General features: G+C 40.5%; 2 protein-coding genes across 2 annotated transcripts; both read left to right on the top strand.

Moving 5' to 3' along the window:
- Nucleotides 1–369: 369 nt before the first annotated feature.
- Nucleotides 370–7196, top strand: plbd1b (phospholipase B domain containing 1b). The gene is made up of 10 exons (XM_054599452.1): nucleotides 370–599; nucleotides 1358–1441; nucleotides 1725–1866; nucleotides 1968–2114; nucleotides 2589–2733; nucleotides 3810–4010; nucleotides 5694–5834; nucleotides 5952–6137; nucleotides 6234–6340; nucleotides 7020–7196. The coding sequence occupies exons 1-10, from the start codon at nucleotides 370–372 to the stop codon at nucleotides 7194–7196; spliced, it is 1560 nt and encodes a 519-aa protein (XP_054455427.1).
- Nucleotides 7197–8727: 1531 nt separating this feature from the next.
- Nucleotides 8728–26085, top strand: kctd17 (potassium channel tetramerization domain containing 17). Its single transcript, XM_054599213.1, is given in 8 exon segments — nucleotides 8728–9017; nucleotides 9020–9153; nucleotides 16778–16886; nucleotides 17491–17582; nucleotides 18296–18391; nucleotides 20124–20249; nucleotides 20773–20914; nucleotides 22198–26085. Coding segments are annotated over 7 exon segments (858 nt in total). The 5' UTR covers nucleotides 8728–8818; the 3' UTR covers nucleotides 20875–20914; nucleotides 22198–26085.
- Nucleotides 26086–26694: the final 609 nt, after the last annotated feature.

The following is a 26694-nucleotide window of genomic DNA, read 5'->3' as shown; positions in this document are numbered from 1 at the left end:
TAATGGATTGTTTATTTCTTATATTCTATTCTACTCTACTCTATTCTATTTTACATTTATTATCATCTTTTTCATTTTTATTATTATTTTTAACAATTCATTTTATGTTTACTTGTGTTTGCTGGGAGAAAATCTTGTTTGCTAACCCATACAAGAAATAATTTACTACCTGAATCACCAAAAACACAGATCAATGCGAACCCCTGTGCTAGTCTATCCCGTTTAATATGTATTTGACAAAAATAGCAAGTGACAAATAAGAAAATGTAATTTTATTTATGAGCTGCATTTTACTTATAGTTTATTCTATTGGTGAGATGATATTATCTTATATAACGTCAACCCTGTAACCCTGCCCGTCCTCCTAAAATGGTAGAGCTCCAAGAGGCCACTGTGTACTGGGATGCTGCCCAGAAATGTGTGATCCTGAAGGAAGGGGTGATGGAAACAGAAGGGGGAGCCTACGGTTACTTCAATGACACTCTACTCCTCTCTGGATGGGGAGTCTTGGAGATCTGTGCAGGTCATGGAGGAATCGCACAGGAAGATGAGACCACCTTCTTCCTGGCTGGGTACCTGGAAGGTTATCTCACTGCTGGGTGAGTGTCACAGGTCTTGTAGTGAAACTATTCAAGTCTGTTTATTAGATAATGAGTCAGTATCAAGAAATACCACAACATACCACATGTAGATAACCATGTCACCTGCCATGACTGATAAGGTCTCTGTCAGGGCCAATCATCATCATTTTAGTCTCCATAGACTGTATACCTGTGGGTGTCTCAGATGTTGAATATGTGTATGCAAAAATATTGTATATATTAATTTTACATCAGTCAGCTGGAGGAAGATAACAAAAGGATTATTACAATTTACAATAATGTTTCTAACTTTTACTGAATGGGCGTTTTGATCCATTAAGCTTTGGCTCACCGTCACACAGTCATGGCTTACCGGGACCCTTGAATAAAACAGATTCATTTTTTTAATGTTATAAATAACACCTCAATATTTTCTTCTTTGACAGGTTGGATTGGCCGCTGTGAAAGAGGCCCGTCATATGATATTGTGTTGTAAAAGACCAGGGTTTAATATACTAAATATACTGAAAAATTGTAGAAAACTGCTAAGCTGTTGTACATCTTCATAAAATGTTACACAACAGCAAATGTCATTGTTTACAGATATGGGAAATATTATTCAGAATATATTTTTGCATCACTGGGTTGGTTTAATTGATTGGATTACATTTCTCGTTACAGTTTTGAGAGTGTAGCTATTAGCCATTGCTGAAATGTTGTTTACTCACTGACCTAGAAATTGTTTAATTTCCATTGTTCTTATTGTTTCTCTGCAGACAGATGTTCAACCATTACTCCAACATGTACCCTCAACTCCTAAAGGACGAGAAGGTTTTGAATCCCCTGAAAAGATTTCTGAGGTACATTCTTAAAGAGGTTCTTACCTTTGGCTACAACGATGTCTGTACAACTAGAAAGGAAGGAGAAAATGTCATTATTTTTAGTTTCCATGAAAAGCTCATTCGATGAAATATTGTCAGCTTCACCAGTATTGACACTAGTCAAAGCTTAATGCAAAAATGACATTTATGCAAGCAATGATTCTTGTAATTCTAAATGAACAGCAGCCAAATGCACTTATTAGTAACAGAAAGAGCCCAAAGTGTCTCTCAGCTGTGATGAATGTGTGGAAACGATCCCCAGCAAGCAGGACCAGTGGGCCAGAGAGCAGGTGAAACTGAGGAGACACAGCGACCCCTTGTGGAACCACCTAGGACTGATCCTGGCCCAGCTGGACGGACTCCACGCTGGAGCTGCACGGTGGGCCAAAAGCAATCACAGAGAGGTGTGTGTGCTTATTTGTGCGTTTCTGTGTGTTGTCGGAACGATGAGAGAGTTGTCACAGTATCATCTCATTCATCTCTGCCACTTCCACCTTCCTCCCAGCCTCTACCAGCGTTTGCCCTCCAGTTTCTGAATGGTGTTGGCGACCTCCTGGACCTCGTCCCAGCTCTGACGCCTCGCTCCAACTCCTCCACAGGGCCCGGTGCTTTCAGGATGCCAGGAATGGGCCACTGCACCGCTCTCATCAAGGTTAGGCCAAGCTCATTTGGCACAAACTGTGAAGGAGCACTTGGCAGGCCTCATCGCCTAATTAGTTTTATTGTGGGTGCTTGTGGATTGGTAATTTCCTCTTCCGAAGTGCGTCAACAAGTGCAGAAGGCCACTGGGAGGTGGGCTGGTTTATATCTTTTCCTCCTATTATCATTTAGGCCAAACAAAGAGTAAATGGAATAAGGACACTTGGGAATGATTAATTAATAATTAATGAGATTGTATTTCTTCTTATCTGATTTGATTAAAGGAACCTAAATGCTGCTATTATGCAAACATTTTCTAATAGCACTAAACATAAATTACAGCTGATTGGATTGTCATTAGTTCTGCAGGTATGGAGGAATCACATTTTTTTAAGTGAAGTGATTCAGTGAAATAGCACACATGCCCTAACCAGTCCATTGTTTAACTCTTCAACACAACCCATTCTTTCCCTCTTCTGCGTCCAAGGTGCTGCCAGGCTTTGAGAACCTGCTGTTTGGTCACTCCAGCTGGTATACATATGCAGCCACCATGCGCATCTATAAACACTGGGACTTCAGGGTGTCTGACACAAACATCGCCACTGGAAAAATGTCGTTCAGCAGCTACCCTGGTACACACACAAACACCTACACAAAGTAGGATATCACACATATGAGCTGCACAGCACTGTATTTACAATTTTTTAACAGCTTGGCATAAGGTATTTTGGCATATGGTATTTTGGAAAGAATGATATATATAAATGAAACAGTGTTTTCTGGTTATATAAACAGAATTAACGCAAGAGTTTCTCAACCTACACTACAGCAAGGCACAGCTTTCTTGTAAAACCCTGAGCTGAGGTGAACTGCTTGTCCTTAATCCACACGGTTCATTTTCATCTTGGAAAATAAAAAACACTGACATGAAGGACTTAACCCAAATCCTCCATGTGCATTCTCTACTGAAAGTAATTCTTCTGCTAAGCACAGAGCTTAGTCGTTGACGAAGAAACATCCAGCGCAGTGTACAAATCAGAGCCATGACAAAATGAGTTCCCTCGCTGTCGAGTCAGAGGAGCTGGAGTAATTTTATGGGCAAAGATTTTCAGAGAGGTCCAGGCCATAAAGAAATCCTCTTACAGGCTCCATTGCTATCATAACACAAGTGGTTTTAGTGCACTGCTTTTAGAGGCCAGCGGAGCAAGGATATCACTTCGCTATATTAAAATGAAGAGATGAAACACAGCCCTGACACTGGAGATGGTGTGTGACCCCAGCAGCCTTCTTAAGCTGCTTTCTCTCTGACAATGTGACACATTTAGCACACACAGCAGGTCAGATACAAATTATTTCTTTGGACATGCGGGTGGCAGGCATACCTATCTGCCTATGATTTACATTATTGATAGCAGCAGTAGAATTCTATATTCATTATTAATAGAAGCAGCAGCAGATTATGTTGTAATAGAGGTAGTAGTAGTAATGGCGTAAAGTATTACTTCTTTCTTTATGTCATTATCTTAATAGTAAAATATACAGCTACATCCAGCTGCTTGTTAGCAGTAAACACCTGACTTAACTTTGTTTAAGGTGCTGCTAGGCAACAACAACCTACTGTACACCCAAGCTGCAGGTTGTCGTTGAGAATATGAAATGATCTCAATCATCATTTGAACCTTCCCACCACTTCCTCCTCCGCCTCCAGGCTTCCTGATGTCTCTGGACGACTTCTACCTGCTTGGGAGCGGCCTGCTGATGACTCAGACCTCCATCGGGGTCTTCAACGTCTCTTTGCTCTCCCAGCTCAGCCCTCACAGCCTGCTGGCCTGGCAGAGGGTCCGCCTGGCCAACAGCCTGGCGCACAGCGGAGAGGAGTGGGCGCAGGTCTTCTCCAGATACAACTCAGGTAAAATCCTATTGAGGGGGTTCATTCAAAGCCAGAGTAGGCAAAGAACAATTGTGGCCCAATATTAGGTATCAAATCTAATAATGCACAAAAGACTTAAACACAAGTGGTTTAACTAAACAAAAGGGTTAGGGGATCACCAACGTTGGTATTATTTATCCGGAGGCGGACGTGTATGTCTGTATCAAATTTCATGTTTATTAATATAATAGTTAGAACCTTTTCACTTGCGACCACATGCCAACCTCATGGTACGCTAGAAGAAAAATCTAAAATAAGAGCAGACACGAGGAAAATGAGACTTGCAGAAAGGAATGAATAATTACTTTAGTCTGGAACTTTTAAAACCCTGACTAAAAATCCACAGGACAAAATTCCTTAGAGATTTAACAGATTTTCAAACACACCATCCCTCTTATTACACAACACTTGTGTTAATTGGGCAGCTGCTTTGATCTTTTACGTCATGTTGCTATGGGAGGGCAGAGGGGAACAGGACAGAGTGTTCTTGAGACTGACAGTCTTCCCATTGGCCGTCAGCTTCCGCTCTCATACTCCCCGTCCTGCCAAACTGTTGAGGCGGTCTGCAGGAAGAAAACAAGAGGGCCTTTACCGACCTTTGGTGTTTTTTATTTCATGTTGATAGAGATTTATTATGTGTGCAAGTCAGTGACTCTGGAGCCAGAAGTTCACGTGTTTCTTCCTCCAGTGTCAGATCCCTCAGGCACATGCAAGACTGTGCATGTTATTTTTGCTGTGCCAGTCATATACCAGAAACAGTGCAACTAGAATGATAATGAGAGATTCCATTCTAGGTCTTAAGCCACCATACTGCCCAAATCATGTATGTTTTATATTAATGCAAACTTTCCAAGGGTTATAGTAGTTTTTAGATTGAAAATCAGGGTTATTAAAGTACTTGCAGAGACATAAACAGTTTAACTTTATCAAATGGTGTGTTCAAGGATGCGTTGACAACAGATATTTGGAAGATCGTTGTGTTCTGCTCTCCTGTTTGGCAGGCAGCTTCAGAATTTTTGAACCAGGCCACAGCAGCATGGCTCTTGGAATGTCCAAGTCGGTCCATCACTTTGGTGCGAATTAAATATTGCAACAACTATTTCATGGATCCGAGTGAAATATTATACATTTCATGGTCCCATGAGGATCTTTCCGGGTGACTTTAGGGATTCTCTGACCTTTCCTCTAGCACTACCAGCAGGTAGAAATGTCACTTGTCCTGTTAAATATCTCTACTGGATGGATTGGCAAAACATTTACAGACATTCATGGTCCCCAGGGGATAAAGGCTACTGATTTTGGTGATCTTCTGACTTTTCATCTAGCACCACCAGCCGGGGAATTTTCTTTAAATTTGTCAATTTGAAGTTGATCCACGCCCACAACTGTAGTTACCACACAATTATTGTGGCACTGTGACCAAGGAAACAAATTGTTAACTGTGATGGTTTGCCTATTTACAGCAAGCTCAAGTTCCTTTAAGCTGATTTTAATGCAACGGCTGCCTGCCCTTAAATATCAAACAGCATGCTTTAATGACTTTTGTAAATTTCCCTGCTGCGGGACTAATAAAGGATTATCTTATCTCTTATCTTCAAAACCCTTGTGGGTTTTTTCTGTGTCTGTGAGGCAGCAAACAGAGCATGTCCCCCCTCCTTTTAGGAACATATAACAGCCAGTACATGCTGGTGGACCTGAGCAGGGTTTCTCTGGGTCACAGTATCAGGGATGGAGCTCTGACTGTGGTGGAGCAGATTCCCGGGAAGGTGATGCACTCTGATCAGACTCAAGCTTTACGCAGAGGTAAGAAACAAACATCCATCTATTTAGGTTTTTTAAATTTTTAATTTTATCCAGGATGGCTGTTTCAGGTGGCAATGTGTCTGGACAAACTCCACATCAGTGTGCTACATTTTGCAGGTTATTGGCCATCCTACAATGTACCATTTCATGTTGAAATCTACAACCTGAGTGGGTACAGTGTGATGTGGAAGAGATACGGAGAGGACTTCTCATACGACCTCTGTCCCCGAGCCAAAATCCTCCGCAGGGACCAGGCCAAGGTGTCAGACCTAAACTCCCTCAAACACATCATGAGATACAACAGTAGGTGCAACAATAACTAATAATGATATCCTTTCCTGAACTAAAAGGGCTTCTGCGATGTAACAGAAAAACATGCACACACATGCTCTGTTGCAGACTTCAAGAGAGACCCTTACTCCAAGGGGCATCCATGTAAAACCATCTGTTGCCGTAACGACCTGAGACCAAGGAGACCACGTACAGGAGGTTGCTATGACACTAAGGTCAGACGTCATCAGCACATCAATGCTAATATCAAGTTTCAGATATGATCTGTGAGAAAATTGCTATTACAAAACATTATGATGAATTGTTTATTGGTGAATTTATGTGTTTTGTGTGGGAATAATATGGTGTTTTGTCAATATGCAAATATTGGTTATTGGCTAGTCATCACTGTCACACAGATCTTCTCTGTTCTCAACTTTTTAAAATGTTTGTGAAATCTGCAATGATATATTATTTTCTTCACCTGTTTTGTTAAGTCATTTGACTATGTGCTCACAATGACAATGCTAACACGCTTATGACTTTTAAATCATGTGAAAAAGTACAAGTATTTTTCATTAAAATATCCAGACTTTAGGATATGTATCCTGCATGAAACAGCCGCTGACAAGCAAATACCTTTGTTAGTCTGGAGCTTTCTCCAGAGGCTTTTCCACTCCAAAAATGTCTGGCTTTCGAAAGGTCAAATTTAATTTGGTCAGCATTTTTCAAATGTCATGGAAAGCCACATTAGTTGAACCTAAAATATTAAAAAGTGAAGTGCATGTTTGGATAACTAAACTCCAATAAATGGCTCCAGTACTTTCTTCATGGATGTCTATTGGATATTTGAACCTTATTAAATGGCCTCACTTTCTTCCTGTTACTCACTCCTTCCTTTCTACCCTTTCTTAGGTGACGGACTACCAGATGGCTGTCCAGCTGATCGCGGAGGCAATAAACGGCCCAACGACACAGGGGGGCCTGCGTCCGTTCTCATGGAAATCATTCAACCTCACCACTCATCAGGGTCTTCCACACACCTACAACTTTCCCTTCGTCACTATGAGGCCCACACTGCATCGGCCCTAAGAGCAAAGAGACAGCAGATACGACCAAAACAAGTAGAACAGGTCGTGCTTTCCCGTTCAAATCAGGACTAAATATCTGTATGCTTACTGGGCAAAATGTAAAAGCTGACAAATTATGATAAAAATGTCCCAAAAGTATAATTGAAATATAAGTACAATTTAAATTCTCAGACAATGCGATATCAAAACAAAAAATGATCATTTAAAGATTAGGACATGGGACAATCTAAATGACTTAATATCCCATCATCAAATATGATTTTCGCTTGAATGTTACAGTAATTTATTATGAAAGCTAACTGATGCCAGCCTGAGGCTTGTTCAAACTATTTACTAATTAATTCATACATTATCATCCTTGAACGCATTTTGAAATGAATTTGCTTGTTTTGACTGAACCCCAGCCAGTAGCAACAGAAAGAATATCCTGTTGGAATCACTGCTGCTCTAATTTCTCAGTATCCATCCAAGAGTGTTAGCATTATGAGTCTGTATCCTGAATTAACATGAAGTTTATACATTTATTAGCAGTGTTTTCTCAGACTGTGTTTGAGTTTTTCTCTCAAATTTTGGGACTTTGGCCATCAGGGGAATGATTTTAATTTTAAATTTTTAAAATGAGTACTAATGTATTTGTTTTGTTGATTTTGTTTTAAGTTTTATGCAATGTTTGCTCAGGTTTACACATTGTGGAGTCTGTTAAATCTCTAAGGAATTTTGTCCTGTGGATTTTTAGTCAGGGTTTTAAAAGTTCCAAACTAAAGTAATCATTCATTCCTTTCTGCAAGTCTCATTTCCTCGTGTCTGCTCTTATCTTGTGCTCTTCATATATTATAAACTGAGTTGGGTTTTCTCTTTTTTAAGTATTCAGAATAGTTTCACAAAAACTACAAGACCCAGTTTTTTGGTCTTTGTCAGATTGTCGGAATGAACTAGACCAAAACCGAAAATCAGGCAATTTACAGAATAAAATGTTAAAATGAATCTCTCAAATTAACTTATAAAAGGCTCAGCCAATTCAATGAAGAGTGGATAGAATCAAACTCATAACTTGAATATTTAATACTTATCGAAAAATACTTATACAACATGCGATTGTATGATAAATCAGGTTCTCCACCATTCCTTCGGAAACATATATTTAATTTGTTACTTTGGATGAATACACTGCATGCTACTTTTTACACAAGTAGGCTGATAACTCAGCCTGGTATACATTTAAACTACTAAACCAGCCTAAAAAACTATACATATTATCAAACAGAAATACGTTATTTGTGACGGTATTTGTGCAATTGATATATCAAACAAGCGGCGTACATTTTCTAAACTATTATACTTTCTTTTAAAGTGATATTGCTATTTGAGGTAAGATTGCTGCAGAAAACCCCCACATACAAAGTTACCACCTGCTTTAACATATAAAAAAAAAATACTTTACCTAGATGTTGTATTAAATGCATACTTTCCAAACGTGTTGAGCTCTTATTTTGAAAGTAGTCACCGGATGCACTATGCGTCACTTCCTGTGGTGCTGGAGGCGGAGCTTGCCCGGCTGCAGACGGAGAGGAAAACAAGCCGAGGAGCACCGGACACGGACGCGTCCCTTGCGAAGGTTTCCAAATGGCAACGACAGCAGCGGACGAGCAGCGGGAACCGGAGGACGTGGCCGCGCTGTCGACCCACCACGGCTGCCACCTCAACAGCAACAACAACAATAACAACAACAACAACAACAAAGACAGCGAGGCGGGAGAGAGCGCGACGGAGCCCGGCGGGACGGCGTCGCAGAGCATCAGTAACGGCTCGGTCATCAACCCCACCGGGGGAGTAACGGGAAATGGGTCCGGCTAAACGTCGGCGGCACCGTGTTCCTCACTACGAGGCAGACCCTCCTCAAAGAGCAGACCTCGTTCCTGTACCGGCTGTGCCAGCAGCAGGACCTGCACTCGGACACGGTGAGTCCAGTCAGGACACGGTACCCCCCCGGTGAACCATGTCAGTGCTTTGTTTAACGGTATGTGCATGTGGCATTTATTACTAACACTGAACCCTTTTTACACGATTGAATGGAAAACATTTACAGTTGTGTTATGATATATGTTGTTAAGGAATATTAAATGTGTTTCATCCCTACAGAATATATATCTCCATGTTTTATTTTGAAAGGGAGGAGCACAAATATGTGTGCACGTTTGAGCATGAATAAAGCAAGTTTTGGCCTTGGCTACAGAAACAAATCCATCCCATAGAGACTTCATGGTAAAATGATAATTACTGAACTGTGCAGTATGATGGTTTTATCTCCAGTGGTATCACAGAAGCCAGAGAGAGACTAACTATATCAATATGTTATCTGTGCACCATTCCCAAAACCTGTTATTACTACTTACGCCAGCATCTCCAGATCAGGCATAGAGTTGTCTAATGATCAGCTAATATACTGTGTAATGTGCAGTATGAAGCTCTCACCTCTCTCTGTGTGTGTGTGTGTGTGTGTGTGTGTGTGTGTGTGTGTGTGTGTGTGTGTGTGTGTGTGTGGGTCTCAGCATCATTTTGTGGTGTGAATGTAGCTGTAGTCAGATGGATGAACACGTGATTCCTCTTCTGCAGGGGCTGCACAATCGGTAGCTGTGCAGCTGGCATCTAATGGAGGGAGAGAGAGAGAGAGAGAGAAATGTATTATGTGTCTTCTAGTCACATGTAGACTGAACGCACTGTACAGGTTTCTATTATGCTGCTGACTTTGATATGCATGTATGTGACAGAGAAAGAAAGGGGTTAGGTCTTCCCTGCAGCCCGGTGTCTACTGTAAGTTGACATTTTGTTGCGGCCGGATGAAAGCTAGAAAATCTGGAAAATGTCAGATATGCTGGTGGCAGTATATGTTGATTGTTTTGGCCATTATACTGTATGCCTTTGTTATATAGCATAGTAGAGAGCTCACAGTAGAGACTTTGTGTTTTTTGTTTTTTTTTACAACAATGGCAAAAATGAGACATTTGAAACGTCAACATGAGCTCTGGAAACTTGTGACGGACATTTGCTGACATTTTATCGACAAAATGCTTAAACAAGTCATTGATAAGTTCATCTTTGGAGTAATAGACAGTGAAAATAATAGTTAATTGCTCACTTTCTTTTAAAAGCAATAAAATAACTGTATCTAAAATAACTGAATGTCAGTTAAATTAAAAAATTGAATATCAGAAAATCAACAAAAAAATCATTATTACTGTAGAACAGTCCCACTCAATGGTTTACAACATCACCTATAATGGTCTAATACACCAGAGAGATACTCAACCACAGGACAAACTGGTGGCAGAATATCTGACAGTTGAGACATTTATATCATCTCACACATTGTCATATCGCGAAATCCTAATCAGCTCATGTAAGCATCACCGCCATGTGCTTCAGATATTATCCAGTGGAGGGTTATTAAACAGTGTACACGGTTTCCAGAGGCACAACCCCAGCTGAAGAGCAGCGATCCCTCCAGCTAAGGTGACTAAGCCAAAAAAAACAAGCACCCGACATATTTTAACCCGACAGCACCGATGACTGTTCCCCTGCTGCACCGCTCCACTCTGTGGAAAGAAAAAATCCCCATGTGACCTTCAGTTGCGACCTGACAGGAGCTCCCTCTGCACCGCCTGAAGACACACAGTCACACGCCCAATCTCTCTCTCTGCCTCGCAAAAACACCTAAATGTCTTTCCTTCTTTCCTTCACCATCGTCCTCTCCTCATCCCCGCTTCCAGCAGCTGACTCACAGTGAATGCTGATCGCACATTTGTCCATTCTCATCTGCGCCTTTTCATTTCTGCAATTTATCCCAAACTCTTGCATCACAGAGTGACTTTATTTTATTCATTTTTTTTTATCTCGCTCCAGCACACTGCTGTCACCTTAGAAACAGGAGCTGAGCTGTAGGCGAACATGATGGCTGAGGAGAGATGGAGCAGATTTTTTTTTTCTTTTCAGGCATCTAACCAGGGAAAGGTTTTTCCTCACCTGCTGCTGTGGCATGTCAATGAATGTTTCTACCGGTTAATCGGCATTTTTGTGGTCCACTTCGGAAATCTGTGTAGAACGCTTCAGAGTTGTAAACAATGAGTCAGTGGTTTATAGTAAAAATATGGAAGAAAGCATGTAACCTTAATCCCAGACTACTTTGAATTTTGGAATTGCTTTTTAAAAATAAGATATCTTAATGTAAAGAAAACCTATCTGCCATAACACCAGCTTACTATAAACATCACACCTCTACAGATGTCTACATATATACATACATATACAATAATCATGCATGTGTGGCAGATCAGTGTAATGTGGCGTCACGTTGCCAAACTCTAGACGATATTGCACAAGTTTCCCCCCCCGCCTCCACTAAAATCATGTGAATACGCTTTTATGAAAGAAAACTGACCTGTGGGGGTAAAGAGCTTTTTGTTGCTTTTGTTTCGGCTGTCCTCTACAAAATAAATGGATCAAGATCTGGGCTTCTTACCACCTCTACTTAAAAGTTTCCTGAGGAAATCTTGTCGTTGCCCTACTTGCAATGTTCCTTGTTCTATAAGGGAAACAATAAGTTGAACACACTGTAAAATTCTGTCCTGAAATGAGGTCTGGAGAAGCATGAAGTGCATATTGAAGTGTCTTTTGAAGGGGCTCATTGTGCCAGCTGAATCACACAGAGGAGCAGTTCAGCCTGTGTGTTTTCTTCTCTCACACAGGAGGGAAGCTGATTTTCATCCGCACTGGAGTCCTCCTCTAATCCGCTGGCGTTTAAGTTTGCTCAGGGGTCCGAGGCTGTTTTTTAAACCCACAGACTGTCTGGCTGTGTGCGACTGTTTTAATAAGATTAACGGCACCTCAGCTGCCCCGCCCCCTCACCGAACCAAACCCAGGGCTACACATGCCGTTAATGAGACCCTAGCTGGCCTCACATCGTCCCATGCCAATTACATTATGTGGCTAAGATTCGGTTTTGATGATGCTGGAGGATGTTAGTTGAACAGGTGCAGCAGGGCAGCCAGTTGTGGACTATGTAACCACATAATCCTATTATCACAGATTTGCAATCATCAATTGCTTCATTCAGATGAAGTACCAGGGGGATCACAGAGGCGAGTTGTGATGGCCTCATGCTGTAACAGGGGTGATCTGTAAACAAGCTCAGATGTTGTTGTTTTTTAACTTAATATCTCTGCACCGTCTTGCAGTGTCAGCATGAATTCCATCGCATGCCTGGGCTCGCTTTATTGTCCTATCTGCGCTGTGAGATCTCTAATGTGAGGCGTTGGCAGGGACAAGTAATCATGAAAACAATGCCAGAGCCAAGGTTTTTATTTGAATAAACAGCACAGGGTTGTGTGAACTTGTCCCCTCTCTACCACAAGGATACACAAATTAAACTTTGCTTTGGGCCACACAATTCATGAATAAACTTTTTTTTACAATCCAGAGCTGAAAATCAGGGTTAAAACAATAATTAAAAAAATGCCATTTATCACCAAAATGTTTTTCCTTAATGCTTGCTTTGCTGTGTTAATTACTTAAACTCATTTTTCTCATAAGGTTTCAGCTAGGGGAAAAAATCCACTATATGGTTATAAAAGCACTTGCCATTTTGGCTTAAAGTTTTGCTGAGGCATCTTTCAAAAAAGCTTTTTTTTTTTAAATCCACAAAGCTTTTTCATTCACCCAGCAAGGAGCGGAAGGACATAAAACGGATGTGTTAATCAGTGTAGAGCTGCTGTGATGCCTGCTACATTAAAAATGTCACCAACGCTGAGAAGTCAGTGGTTGAGTCAGACCATCTGTGGTGCCGGGGATGATTAATTAGGCTGATCCCTATTTAGAAATCACAGTCATGTCCAGATTCTTGAGATCAGAATTTGGCCAAACGTGTGTTTTTTTTCACATTTTCACTAAGGCTGAGCAGTATTTAATTCAGCATCTACATCACTAATGTATTCATGTGTTAAAGTGGAAAGGTTGCAATGTAATAAGTAAAAGTAGACCCACCGTGGTACTCTATAAAATACTTTTTTAAAAATAGACAATTTAATGGGGCAAAATTAGCTTTTGTTATGGATTATTGTAAAGTTTAACATTTAAATCTATCTGATGAGTTATCAGATAAGTTAACCAGAAAATTGAACGACTGCCCTACTTTCTCTTACATCAGCCTCTTGGGTGATACATTATTTCCAAAACTACGGCAGTTACAAGTGGTATACACATAAATAATGTTGACGAATGCCACAATAGAGAATACCAAAAAACAGTTTGCATCAATGTTATGTTTTTGTTTTGTCAGTACATTCAGGCCTAATGTTAACGTTAATGTTAAGGCGTGCATGTGTGTGTTTGTGTTTTGAGAAGTGAACATAGCTTTTGTTTGGCTATCGTTGATTGCCCTCGGGATGCACTTACCTCTGTGGTGAGACATTGTGGAGCCTCACATCTTATTTCCCTAAACAAATGCTCTGTTAACCATTAACTCAACAACCAGTGTGCCGATCCTCTCAACAACGTAAAATATCATATCATGTGAGAAAGTGAATGTACTGCGGCGGCAAGCGGGTCTGTCTTAATAAATAATAATGCTAATTCTGTATGTGTGCGTGAGAGAGAGAGAGAGAGAAACCGGGCTCTGACACATTCAGGAAGCTTTTCCCCAGTGTTGTCATGCCTACACTGTCAAGTCAAGTCACGTTGATGAGGCGTCGGTCGGTCCGTCCTCCACTGCGGCTCCGCTCATTTAGGATGGTGTGTGTGCGTGCATCCGTCTGCGCTGCAGTCACAACCCTTTCACGCTAATCAATGCGATTTTTCAGTGCAGACACATACTGTCTATGCAAGCTGCCTCTTGGTCGATATATCCCATCACTCCATGCTTCCTGTCCCGATCCTCTTTTTGTGTCTCTTTGTCATATTGTCACACACAAACACACAAACCACATTTGTGTCTCCGTCCTCTTTGTCCTGTTTTGTCAATCTGCAGCTCTCTCCTTGGCTGTCTTCTGTCAAGCCTGTTTGTCTTTTTTCTCCACTGATGCATCCCTCATCTAGCCGTACCGCACATCCTACGGACTGCTTTGCAGTCTGAAAACGTCCATTTGTATTTGTGTTTGTATTTGTCGTCATCCGTTGCGGGAATGGCTTATCAGAATCCCATGTCACGCTTCGCCATGAAAGATTGGACTTGAAGAGATGAGTGTCAGGAACAAGGAGACAGTCCTCTTTTAAATTGGTTTGACAATACACCATCTATCGTTCAATAATGTCTTCTTGCTGCTAGCAGAGCGTCCCTTTTCTCCTGATTCTGTCTGTCCGACTGCAGCTTTCTTTGGAATTACTTCTCTCCCTAGTCACACTGGAGACCATGGGTTAGAACTCATCATAAAAGACGAGATGATGGTGAAGCTTTACCGGCATGCAGAATCTGTAACCACTTTAGCAATAGGTAAATTGGTAAGGAGTAAATATCTGTTGCTGTCCAATATAAAATAAAATAAACAAATACAAAAAAAAAAACAGAAACAGGAAGCCTCTGGCAACAGAATATGTTAAACTTTCAGTCTTTTTTTAAATTTAGGCACTAACTTTTTATTTATACATGCATTAAGTAAAATTGTGTCAGAGTGAGTAGTATTCATGTAGTTTAGAATGTTAATTATGTGAAACGAACTACTGAATTAGGTCAATTAGCAAAATGTTTTATAATTTTAGGAATGTACGTATATTGGTTAAATGTAAGTGTGCGGTCAGATGTTTCGACCATATTCCTCTTAAATGACCTCTTGTACACGTAACGGCCGTGTATCAACACGCTAACATACGTAAACACTGAAGTTATAAGTAGACCTTTGCCTCCAGGTCCATTAGATGGGAGTGGAGGCAGGATTATGGGGTTGGTGTTTCTGCAGGAGTGAATTGAAGGAGGAATACTTATCAACAAAGGGCTTCATAGTCTGATAGATAGTATTGACATTTTTAGAATTAAAATATTTCATATATCACTTTCTAATCAAACAAATGATATGTTATTTTAAATAGCATAATAATCAGCGTTTTATTTAGCCTGTGCCAATACTCTTAATGCACGTCTAGTATCTTTCCAATAAATTTTTTTTATGCTGTTCTTTCATATAACTAAGGCTAAAGCAGTGAATAAAATGGGCCATATAAAATTATTCCAAGAACATATAAAAGCTAGTCCCCGGTATATTCTCATATATTGTAAGGGTTCTTCAGCTGAAGAAAAATTGAGAACCTTTAATGAAACGTTGCCCTTCATACTTTTCATAGCAAACAAATTCCAGAAGAAGGCACTTCCTCAGAGTCTGTACTTCCATACAGGAGGACCAAGAAATCTAGCCTCATATTTTCATACTTAACTATTTACAGTCCAGTCAAACAACAGTACTATTAACCCGGAACCCTCAACCAGAGGAAGGTAGCTGATAATATTTGTGGACATGTGTTTATTAACCTCTGTCCTCCTGCCTGTCCTGCATGTTCCTCTCTGCAGAGACATTGAACTATGTGTTAATGACTCTCAGCGTATGTGACTGCTGTTATTATTTAACTTCCTCTTCAATACATTTCCCGACAATCCCCCCCCAGCAATGGCCCTTTTTTCGAAGTCAACTCTAAAAAGGGGGCTCTGCTTTAAGCGATCATCTCGTGTGTGTGTGTGTGTGTGTGTGTGTGTGTGTGTGTGTGTGTGTGTGTGTGTGTGTGTGTGTGCGTGTGTGTGTGCGTTGGAGCGGCAGTAGTCATGACATAACAGCCAGGCAGGCTGGGCAGAATTAGCCTGGAAATGGGAGAGAAGCAGGCTGTCGACACACGTTTGTTAAGTAAGCCAGCTACAACTGCTCTGGAGTCCCAGTAAGCAGTAACTGGACTGTCCCAAGATGCAAAAATCTGTCGCTGTGGCAGGAAGTTCAAATAGCAAAGTTGTATTCTGTAGCAACAGATAATAAAAAGTTTTCATATATATATATTAATATTTTATTATTAGTGCTGAAAGTAACTTTCCTACCTGACTACCAATTGTTACGTTGCCTTTTACACAGCGCATATAGCAGAGATATTTTAGTAATGTGTACATCCACTCTATGGGGGGCTTTTATTTTGGAAAACAAACCCCTCTGCAATGCATCTTTCGTGCATTGCTCTCTGAACAGCCAAGCTGAAAATAGCAAACCAGGATGTTTTTCTGCAGCTAGTGAACGTTTGGGTCTAAAAATAGTACAACATATTACAAAAGAGGTCCATTAATGGTGTGGTCCAAAAATAAAAGGAAGCCGCATCCTATGTTTAGACATTAAACAGGACCACAAAAAAGTGCTGTAACAAGTTAAAAACATACTCAACTTATAATAGAATAACATTGCTCTGAATACCACCCACAATCACACACCACAAGTTCAGGTCAGGAAAAAATCAGTGCTTAATGAGTAAAAAAAAACACAAGAAAGGGACTTTCTGCAGCTATGTTAATACATGGAGCTATGATAACGATTTAATGGTGTTGTCTCTCTGATTCTTCGTCTGTTACAGGATGAGTCTGGAGCCTATGTGATTGACAGAGACCCCACCTACTTCGGTCCCATCCTCAACTACTTGCGGCATGGCAAACTGGTCTACAACAAAGAGCTGGCTGAAGAAGGTCTTTGATGTGCTTTGACTCCGCTCAGAGGGGTCCTGTGTGCATGAGTTGGTTTTATTTTTTGGGCAGGTGGAAATAAGGAAAATGCCTGAAAAATACTGTGTGCCTCCATACTGCCTCATGTGATGTAATTTGTCCCTGAGGGTCTCTTATCACTTTAGATTCTAGTGTCATTAATGTGAAAATATACAATCTATGTCTACATGTATATTGTGATACAGCAGTGACTCCCAGTCGGGGCTGCTTGTACCAGGGCGTAATTCTGCAGCAAAAACTAATAGATACAAATTATCCTGGCTATTCAAATTAATGCAAAAACCATTACACAGCATTTAGTTTAGCAACGACCAACAGTTAAAATTGTAAGCTTAAAGATAAGTGGTTGAGATTGTTCAATTTGGTAAAAAGATGGCTTCCACTTATGCATGTATATAATTTATCTTCTAATAATATCTAGTTTGAAATCTGATCAAATCAACCCCTATGTAACGTGATTGGTGGTGTCGATAAAGGGGATCTAACAGGGCTTTGGAGTTATGTAGGACATGCGGTTTGCGTTCAGTATGCACACCTGTGCTGAGTCATGTTTTTCTTTGGTTTCGAGGCGTCCTGGAGGAGGCGGAGTTTTACAACATCACCCCACTGATCAAACTGATCAAGGACAGGATCGTGGAGAGGGACTCCAAAGCCACACAGGTAAACGCAGAACTCGACAAAGTGTTTTTATGATGGAGGAGTTTGTTGCTTCTCTCTGATGTAACGGCTTTAGAAACCAAACAAATGGCCTCAGACGCTGCAGTCATTTTTAATGAAACTGATACAGTGCATCATTTGTTTGTAATGTTAAAGATGCAGTGTAACACAACAGTAATATACACTTTCTTAATCCATATTCTTTCCATCTAGCAGTTATATGTGAGTGTACTGCATATTTAAATCCTTAATTGTCTGCATTTGAAACAAACAGACCCCAAGACATGCTGCGCCCATACATACACACCATTATGGTGGTGGGGGTGTAATTGCAATGCCTGTCAGTCATTTACTCTTTGTTGGTGATTTCACCCTGCTGTGCCTCTCTAAAGAGGGCTGTGCTGTACATCAGGCTTCTTTTCTTCTCTCAGCATGGCTGCACTCACACTTACATAATCCCCCTGCCCTCTTAAACATACACCCACTTTCTCTGCGTTCTTCTGTACTTTACTGGACTCACTGCTAGTGTTTGCCTGGGGTCAAACATGGCGCCAACATGTGAAAGTGATGGTTTTGTAGCTAGCACACAACTACACTATGTTTTTCCTCTTTGACTGTTTCCACCGCCTCCATGTCATGTTGCATCGGGTCTGGTCAAGGCAGATAGATATGTTTTCTGTCTTCTCAACCCCCTCTTCTCTCTTTTTCCCCAGCAGGTGCCCCCCAAGCATGTCTACCGAGTGCTGCAGTGCCAGGAGGAGGAGCTCACCCAGATGGTCTCCACCATGTCGGACGGCTGGAAGTTTGAGCAGGTCAGCGTGCGCGCCTGCAGAAAGCCCCGCACTGGACTGCTCTGGACTGTGGGTTGGACTCACGCTGCTGCTGACCCTTCAATCTTGACCCCTTGGCCTGACCCCTTGGCCCTGACCTGATCCCTGCTATCTGCACTCCCAAACTGAGTTTAGGACTCCCAGATTGAATTAGTTTGCTGTCTATATTGATTTATTTATCTAGGGTAGGAATAATCTAGTGAGTCCATGTATAATGACATTTATTTCCTAATTCAAATCTTTAAGATATTCCATTGCACTTCTACTTGCATAAAGACGTCATGTCACCGAAGGCACAGCGACCGATCTTTAGTATCTTTTACCTTCAGCCTCTTACGAATGGTTCAGAACCCACATAAGGCCCACATTCTGCGGTGGTACTGAGGTATTATCGGGCCATTGTCTTTGTTTAAGAGGTTTGTCTACGGCTGTTAGATTTACTGTCTATTTATAAATGTCATACACAACCAGATCTGTTAATTAAGTCTGCTATAGATTACAGGACCTAGACACCGATAATAACACAGTGTGTTCACATTGTGAGCTACAAAATCAAATATGTCACAGACTAAATAGTCAGTTTTGTGCTTCTGTTGTGGACACATGAAACGTTTTTTGCATGGCTGAGCTAATAGCCATGTTCTGATGTCACCACCAGCAAGGGACTTGGACCACTACATACATTTATGTTGAGAAATGTCAATATTTGCTTATGTTTTCATTCCCTATATTACTATATTAATATAATTTAGTTAAATGATAAAGTTTGAACTTTTTGAATCGGTTTAAACTTTTTAAATTTGCTGTTTTGTAGGTTGTTTAAACAGGTTGAACAAAACAAGCCAGTTGAATATGTCCACTTTGGCTCAGGGAAATTGAAATATGATCAAAATATTCGCGAGTTGCAGCCTTCTATTAAGAGTTAATATTTAAACTGCCTAACTGGCCCAAAAATGTTTCAAAATGTTGCAGACCAGCTCTTACTGCCACACTATCGACAGCCTGTTAGAATAGAGCAACCCACTGCTCACAGTGTGATCACACAGTAGAAATACGCTCAATTATATGGATCTTTTGAGTCACTGTGATGTCAGGAATAGGGGAAAGCCTCTCGGTATTAATGTTATCTTTTGAAATGAAGGACTTTCCCCTTAAGTTGAGAGTCTGCAGTTCATTGACGCCCTCTCAAACAGTGACTCTGACTTCAAACTCCGAGCCTGGGGGAGTTTATATATATATATATATATATATATATATATATATATAGTCTTAATAAGTCAGCTTATCCTTAGAGTAGCTTAAAGTCACATGTAGACCCCCACCCCCTCTCTCCCACAGCTTTGGCCTCCTCGCTCCACTGCATGCTGCACAACTATGATTTGCACTAAACTCCCTGCAGTAACTGACCCACAGTTGTTTGTGCTGTTCCCACAAGTAAAAGATGGTTGTTGTTGAGTCCACTGCAGGCGGAGGAACAACAGGCTCTCCGCTCTTTGACCCCCACCACCCCCCACCATGCATGAGCAAAAAAGAAAGTCCTCCCTCGCTGTAGTCTTGGATCTCAGCTGTCTCCGTTACTTTGTGTCTCTTGGTTTTCCTTTTTTTTTCTGCCATTATCTGTAATTCTTCCCGACACTCACCCTGTCTCTCTGTCTCTGTCCCTGTCCCTCTCTCTCCCGCATATCTGTCTACCCGTGTCCGCGTCTTCTTCTAGATGGTGAACATCGGCTCGTCGTACAGCTATGGAACGGAGGACCAGGCTGAGTTCCTGTGCGTCGTGTCAAAGGAGCTCCACACTCCGGGAACTGGACTGGCTACGGAGCAGAGCCATAAAACCAAGGTGAGTCTCTGTCCATGTTTTTTTTCCCAGAACACACGCGTGTATGTTAAAAGAGTCGCGGTAGGATCAAGCTGCAAGGCTGTGTGTCCACGTGAGGCCCTGTCCACATTTTGTAAGCCTTTCTTTCTGTATTTTGTTGTGGTGTGAAAGAGAAGGGGTTATCTCCTCTTATTGAAGTGGGTGTGCTTTGATCCTGCACTCAACACTGAAAGCTCCAAATGTCACCTCGAAATGTCATTCACAAACACTTTCACTCCATCATTCACACAGCTCTCCCTCTCTTTCCGGCTAATATCAATCCCTCCCTTTGTCTTCCTGTCTATCTCTGACACTGTATCAATCTGTTTCCTCTCTCTCTCTCTCTCTCATATGGATGTAAAGATGTATATCTGCCTTTCTCTATATTTACCCTCTAAGCTTCTCACAATCCACTCACTGACATTCATCAGCGTGTTCATTTTTTTGTCGTTTTCTGTCTTTTTTTTTTTGATGTTATCCCTTCCGTCCTTCATGCTGAATGAAGCCGGCGGAGATGCAGGAGGAGGAGGAGGAAGCCCCTAAGGAGGAGGAGGAGGAGGAGGAGGGAGGGAGAGGTACCACGCCAAATGAGTGGCTTAGAGAATGAGGGAGTCATGTTTCTTTGTTCCAAAGAGAGGCGGGAATGGGTGAGGAACCATAGATATGCTAGTGGGTAGACCCAGTAGATTTGAGTCTTTGTATGTATATGTGTGTGATGTGTACAGAGATCTGGGGTGTTTCATGGCGCTGCATTGAGTATGACCTCTAAGCTGACAGTAAACCCAGTGCTGACTGAAAGCTGTGTACTTTTAATATGCCTTAAATGACAAATGCAGAGAGATCTGCACGCTGATGTTCTTCTTAGCTCAAGGTGGAACATTACTTCATGATGGTGGAGATGTTTGTCTCTTTTACATGTTGCTTTCTGGCCTTTGATTTTTGAGAAGTATACACAAGCCTTTGTCTTTTTTTCGTCACTGGGCAACCACCAATTGGCCCCCGTCAATCACTGAGCAAAGAAATAGTGGAGGCAGTATTTTAGATCACATTTTGAAAAAATGATAATTAATAATTACATAATAAATTGTACAGAAAGACGACTAACAGTAACGTTGAATAATCTCTCGGCTCTACTGATGCTAAGTAACAGAAATCTCATCATTGTTTCCGTCACAACCCTCCAGTCCGAATGCTTTATAGTAATGGTTGTCTGGGCAGTGGGGATTCAAATAGATTTTAGCTTTATTTCTCTGCATAATGCACCAGATTTCAAGTTTTGAAGTTTATTATACACGCTCCCTGTCAAATAGACTTTTAAATGAATAGTAATTAAATGAACAATGTCTGCCAATGAACCAGGCCAACTGGGAACAACTACCATCACCTTTTCCTCCATTGTCAAGAGAGACCTAAATGCTGTTTATCATGTGTGTAAACAGGGACACGCTTATTCTGGTCCAGCAGTGACCCGGCACAGCCTTACTAGATATCGATTGAGCCCCGTGTCTCTATGCTCTCTGCTTACCAATGCTGTGACACGAAATATCCCCGACCTTTGTCAGTGCAGCAGTATTGTTAGATGTCCTTCCCAGTCTGTGTACATACTGTATGCACAGTCTCAATGTAGAGACACAAACAGTCACACGCATCACTTAATGGAAGCATATGCAGACATTTAAACACACAGAATCAAGTAAATGGTCACACATTTTAAACATTTAATAAGTGGTGAGGACGTGGCTGTGTGTGTTTTTTTGTTGATGTTACCAGCCATTATGCATGTCAGTAAAGTCATTTGCTCTCATTCTATCACCATTTTCATCATCAGCATCATCACAGCCAATCATAGCATAATTTGTTATAAATGTTAATGGATTAGAATGTATTGGATCTACAGTTCCCTAATCTCTGTTTTTCTCTTATTCCACAGCTTTTCCAGATCCATGGGTCCCGGATGTAGAAATCCCAAGTTATTTCTTTTCTCTGCGTAGTAGGACATGGTATATATGTGCGTCAATGGACAGTCATCAAAACAGATTTGTAGCATTATCAGTTCATTGACAATATGCCAGTTAGAAAGATTACCAGAAAAAAATAATCCTAATTCTCCCAGTCAGTCACAGCAATATCTTCAAAAATATTTTTCAGCAAAACTAATTTTATCAGTAGAATTAAACCTGCTTTGGTGTGTGCTACCGCCATATAGTGGAGCTTAGTAAAATATAACCAAAGATCCAGGTTGAAGCTGGCTGAACCAAACTATGACGGAAATTTTTTTACATTGTCTTGTCTTCGTTACCCAGTGAGGAGCCGTTTCTGCGTCCCCGTGATCTGATAAACGACGCAAAAGAATCAGATCTCTGTGGTGCATCTTTGGATTATTACATTTCCTTTTGTTAACACCATTGTTCCCACAGTCTGCTCGTTATTTTGCACTTGAGGCAGAAGTTTCTAGAGAATGAAAGCAGCCCTTCCGTGATCCAACTAGCCGCTGACCGCTAACATTTCAGCCAGCACCAACTTTACTTGGTCGTTAAGCTTATGAGAAACAATGACGGTCATTTAATTATTTGTTGCTGTCAGTGTGAAAATGGGGGAACACTGGTTTGATATTATTGTGCACTGACTCAAGAGAAAGCAGATCTTGGCAGCGTGCGCTGCATACAAAGCATACAAAATCTTGTTTTTGTGTGTATTTAGAGATGGCTTTGAATGCGAGTCACCGCACCTTCGGTTCTGAGTTGCATCGAGTGCATTGACCCGGGTCTGTCAGCTTGTTATTTGCTCTCAGTGTGAACATGGGTTAGCGCTGATGGGTTGATCTCATGGTATTAGAGGTCTGCTTAGCTATTTCTTGTTTCAGTGAGCTCTGAATTGACAGAGGAAAACGATGTAGCTGTAGACAGACAAACCTCACGAAGGCTTCATCTAGTTACAGACAGAAAACAGTCAAACCATGTCCTGCGCTGATGCACACCTGCATCAACTCGTGCCGTTGCATGCTCAGCAGAGTCGTCTTAGAAGAGTAGAGGGCAAGATGGAGAGGGGGGGGAAATGAGGACGAGAGGTTGAGACAGGAGAACGAGCTGTACCTCGGTTTTGTTATAGTGATGGTCACATTATGTTTTCTGTCATTATCTTTGCTTTTGAAATAAGGAACAGCAGATCTGCCGCAGTGCAGGTGTATGATTTGAAAAGGGTTTTGAGAAGCAGTCATGACTTCTAACAGCCTCTATTGGCCACTCGTAGGAACTGCACCACAGATCAAAGTTTTATCCCCCGCACAAGTCCGTCGCACACAACCCCTGTCAGTTTCTATAACGCTGTGTCATGAAATGAATTCATTTCTAAGTGTCGTTGAGCAAATTCACCTGCCAAAAGGTTTTGACAGCACATTTAACGGGAACACTGTTGTTGAATGCTTGAAAAAAACAGGGTGTTTTTATCAGCAGGTAACAATCTTGAAATACTCTAAATAGCCTAGAACACATCTACGATAGTCATGTCTTAGCTTGTCAGAAAACATTTAACAAGGCAAGAATCAGGGTTTATTTTGAAGCATTTCTTGGAGGCATAAATAGCTAAATAGTTCATCTACAGCGATGGGAGCCAAAAAAACATTACAATCCAAACATTACAACATATCTAAGATATTTTACACTGTTGACATTCCAAATTGAAGTTGCTATACAATCCTAATTAGCTATACGAGAAAACAGCTGTCTAGATAAGATGATTAACAGCATTCCCACATCCTGCATAACATGTTATAAAAACATTCCATATAACAACTGGGCACTGTAGTTTTTAGCTGACATTACTCAAACTGGGGCAAAATATAGCAATTTTCTGGGTTGTTTATGGCCACATATAAAAACACATATGGTTGGATAATTTTATAGTTGGTTTTGGTCTTTTTATGGAATTTGTTGACTTGAAGAAAATATGAAATACCACGAGACTTGTCCTTTAAAGTTTGTCGATAAATCTGTCCTGGACTGACCCTAAAAACACTGCAGTTCTTTTGGCTTTGCGCGCTGAGGTTTTACCTCAAGCAGAGAGATTATTTCTGCCTCTGAAGATTTCTGCAGCCATATTGAGCACTGGCTGTCAGCAGCTTATGTCTGGACCCCCCACCCCACCTCCTGCTGTTTAGCTCCTGTGTAACACTGACTGACCAGCTTGGGCTGTTTTATACAGTAGTACAATAGGAAGTTAGAGTTTCAACTTTAGACAATCAAGAATTAAGGTCATGGTTGGGGACTTTTTTTGATAACATTTTGATAATTACATTGGAAGAAAAAAAACAGGCTGCAAATACAACATTGTGTGTTTGGGTGTGCATTCATAGGATAAAATGTCTCTTCCATTTAACTTGTAAAAACAGAAACTGATGTCCCGGACATATAAGGCTCCTCGCAATAAATAACTTATTAGCTGGATGAGCAGAGTACAGTACACGTTAGAAAAGTGTTGTTACACATCAAGCTTATGATAATCATAACCGTGATACAAACAGGAGGAAGAAGGCTGTTTATTGTTTCGTCACTTCAGCTTTTCCTTGTGGCTCCTTGTGGCTCTCATTAACACGGGTCATTTGTGCCTTGAGTTTAAGCAAAAACTGACACGTCAAAAGATCGACATGTTAATATGATCATAGGTGTTTATTACATGCATTTTTTTTAAAACAGCGGATTTAATATGTTAGTAGTAGTTTACAGTCTCGCTGAGAGTCCTGGTTTGATATTTGTGTAACTTTATTCCAGTGCACGTTTGTTTGTTCTGAGATTTTTTTTTTTCTCCAGAAAGTGTTTCGAGTGGAGACAAAGAAAGTACATGCTGCAGCGTGTTTGAGGTGTAAGCTGTATTCATGCAGCCCTTGCAGAAGGCTCAAGCTGTTTTCTATAAAACGTCATGCCTTCTTATTTTATTTTTTAAGTACGTTCAGTTGTCTAATTTATTCTCGCCGTTTCTTTTCGAATGTTACACGGTAAAAATAATTTGGTCTTTGACATTTTTTTAAGTGTGTGTGTGTGTGTGTGTGGGGGGGGTTTATCTTGGGTAATTTTTTTTTCTACTTGACTAGCTTTTATTTTTGATTTACTTCATTTTCGACTGTATATAGAATTATATTCATCAGGTTTACTGAATACGCTAGTTTTGAGTTGTAGTTCACAAAGCTGAATTCCCCAAGAAATGGAGTTTTCCTCTCAAATGAAAATGTGTTACCATTAGGTCAGTTTTATAAACATCCATTTGCATGTCCAGTTACCTTGTTTGTTTATCTGGATCCACACTTCATTTTCTTATTTGCACACTACGTGTTGAATTGTTTCTGCTGTATAATACTGTGTTTTTACTTTGTATTTGATGTGTAAAAGTCTACTTAGCAGTCTTCTTTATTACTCTCTGCAAAAAAATATAACAACTGTCAGGCAGCTGTGGATAGAAAACTATTTTAATCTGATGCTGGAGTTTTTTTTTCTTCTGCTGTCCATAGAGCCTCAGTGTCTGTAAACATAAAACAATGTGACATATGCATTGTAACGCCTCAGATGAACCTAAACAGGCTTCAAGAAATGCTGTTTTGATTTCATTTAACAGTTTTTTACCTGAACAACACACATTTTCAACAATGTGACAGAAAGTGATTTTTTTATTTGTTTTAATGTAAATGAATGTCACCATTCTCAACAAAATAAATCTTTGTCCTTTGGTTTAAAAAACGGATTTGAAAATCTTGTTTTTTTGAGTCAGACATAACCATGACATGTCAGTGTTTACTGTTTTTTAGTGAGACATCTGAAATAACAAAGCTGTTTATAAAGTGAAGTCAGTGCAGTAAATCATCCTGCTTTTATCTCAGGCTGAAATGTTCCAGAGATGCAACTGTGGTCAAAAGTAGTAGTCTGCAGACAATTCACTTATTAAAAAATACATATGAAAATAAAGTAACCAGTAAAAGAATGAAAGCATTATTCGTTTCAACTGGACATATAAGAGATTTCACACAAACCAAATTAACTTATAAAAATAACATATCACTGGGTGAAAATGTCAGGATGTTCTTAAGAATGAAGATTACAGCAGATTGTTTAATCCTTGTGTCTGATTGGCTGTTCGTGCTCAAAGCACACATGTGATTAATCATGTAATAAGATTTCTTTGACGTTATTCCTATACTTTGCTGTAAGAAGGAAGAAGTCACTTGATAAATGTCTTATACTTTTCTATCAGTGAAGAACTGTTTTATTGCATTAAGTAGAGCATTAAGTGTAATTTTGGAAGCGTGATAAATAAGATGTATAGATTTGAACTAAATCTAATACTTGGTATGATAATAATGTTTATTTAGTAAGGCACCTCTCATAGAATATGATTCTCAAAGTGCTTTACAAGAATAAAATATTAATAAAAGGGAGAAAAA

Source organism: Anoplopoma fimbria, chromosome 5 (assembly GCF_027596085.1).
Source record: "Anoplopoma fimbria isolate UVic2021 breed Golden Eagle Sablefish chromosome 5, Afim_UVic_2022, whole genome shotgun sequence".
Lineage (NCBI taxonomy): Eukaryota > Metazoa > Chordata > Actinopteri > Perciformes > Anoplopomatidae > Anoplopoma > Anoplopoma fimbria.
This window is presented reverse-complemented; position numbering and strand designations above follow the sequence as displayed.

Excerpts from the sequence above, each read along its gene's own strand:
- plbd1b (XM_054599452.1), top strand. The coding sequence starts at position 370 with ATGGTAGAGCTCCAAGAGGCCACTGTGTACTGGGATGCTGCCCAGAAA. Across the intron at positions 1,442-1,724 it reads CCCCTGAAAAGATTTCTGAG|CAAGCAGGACCAGTGGGCCA; the intron begins GTACATTCTTAA and ends AACGATCCCCAG. Across the intron at positions 1,867-1,967 it reads CCAAAAGCAATCACAGAGAG|CCTCTACCAGCGTTTGCCCT; the intron begins GTGTGTGTGCTT and ends CCTTCCTCCCAG.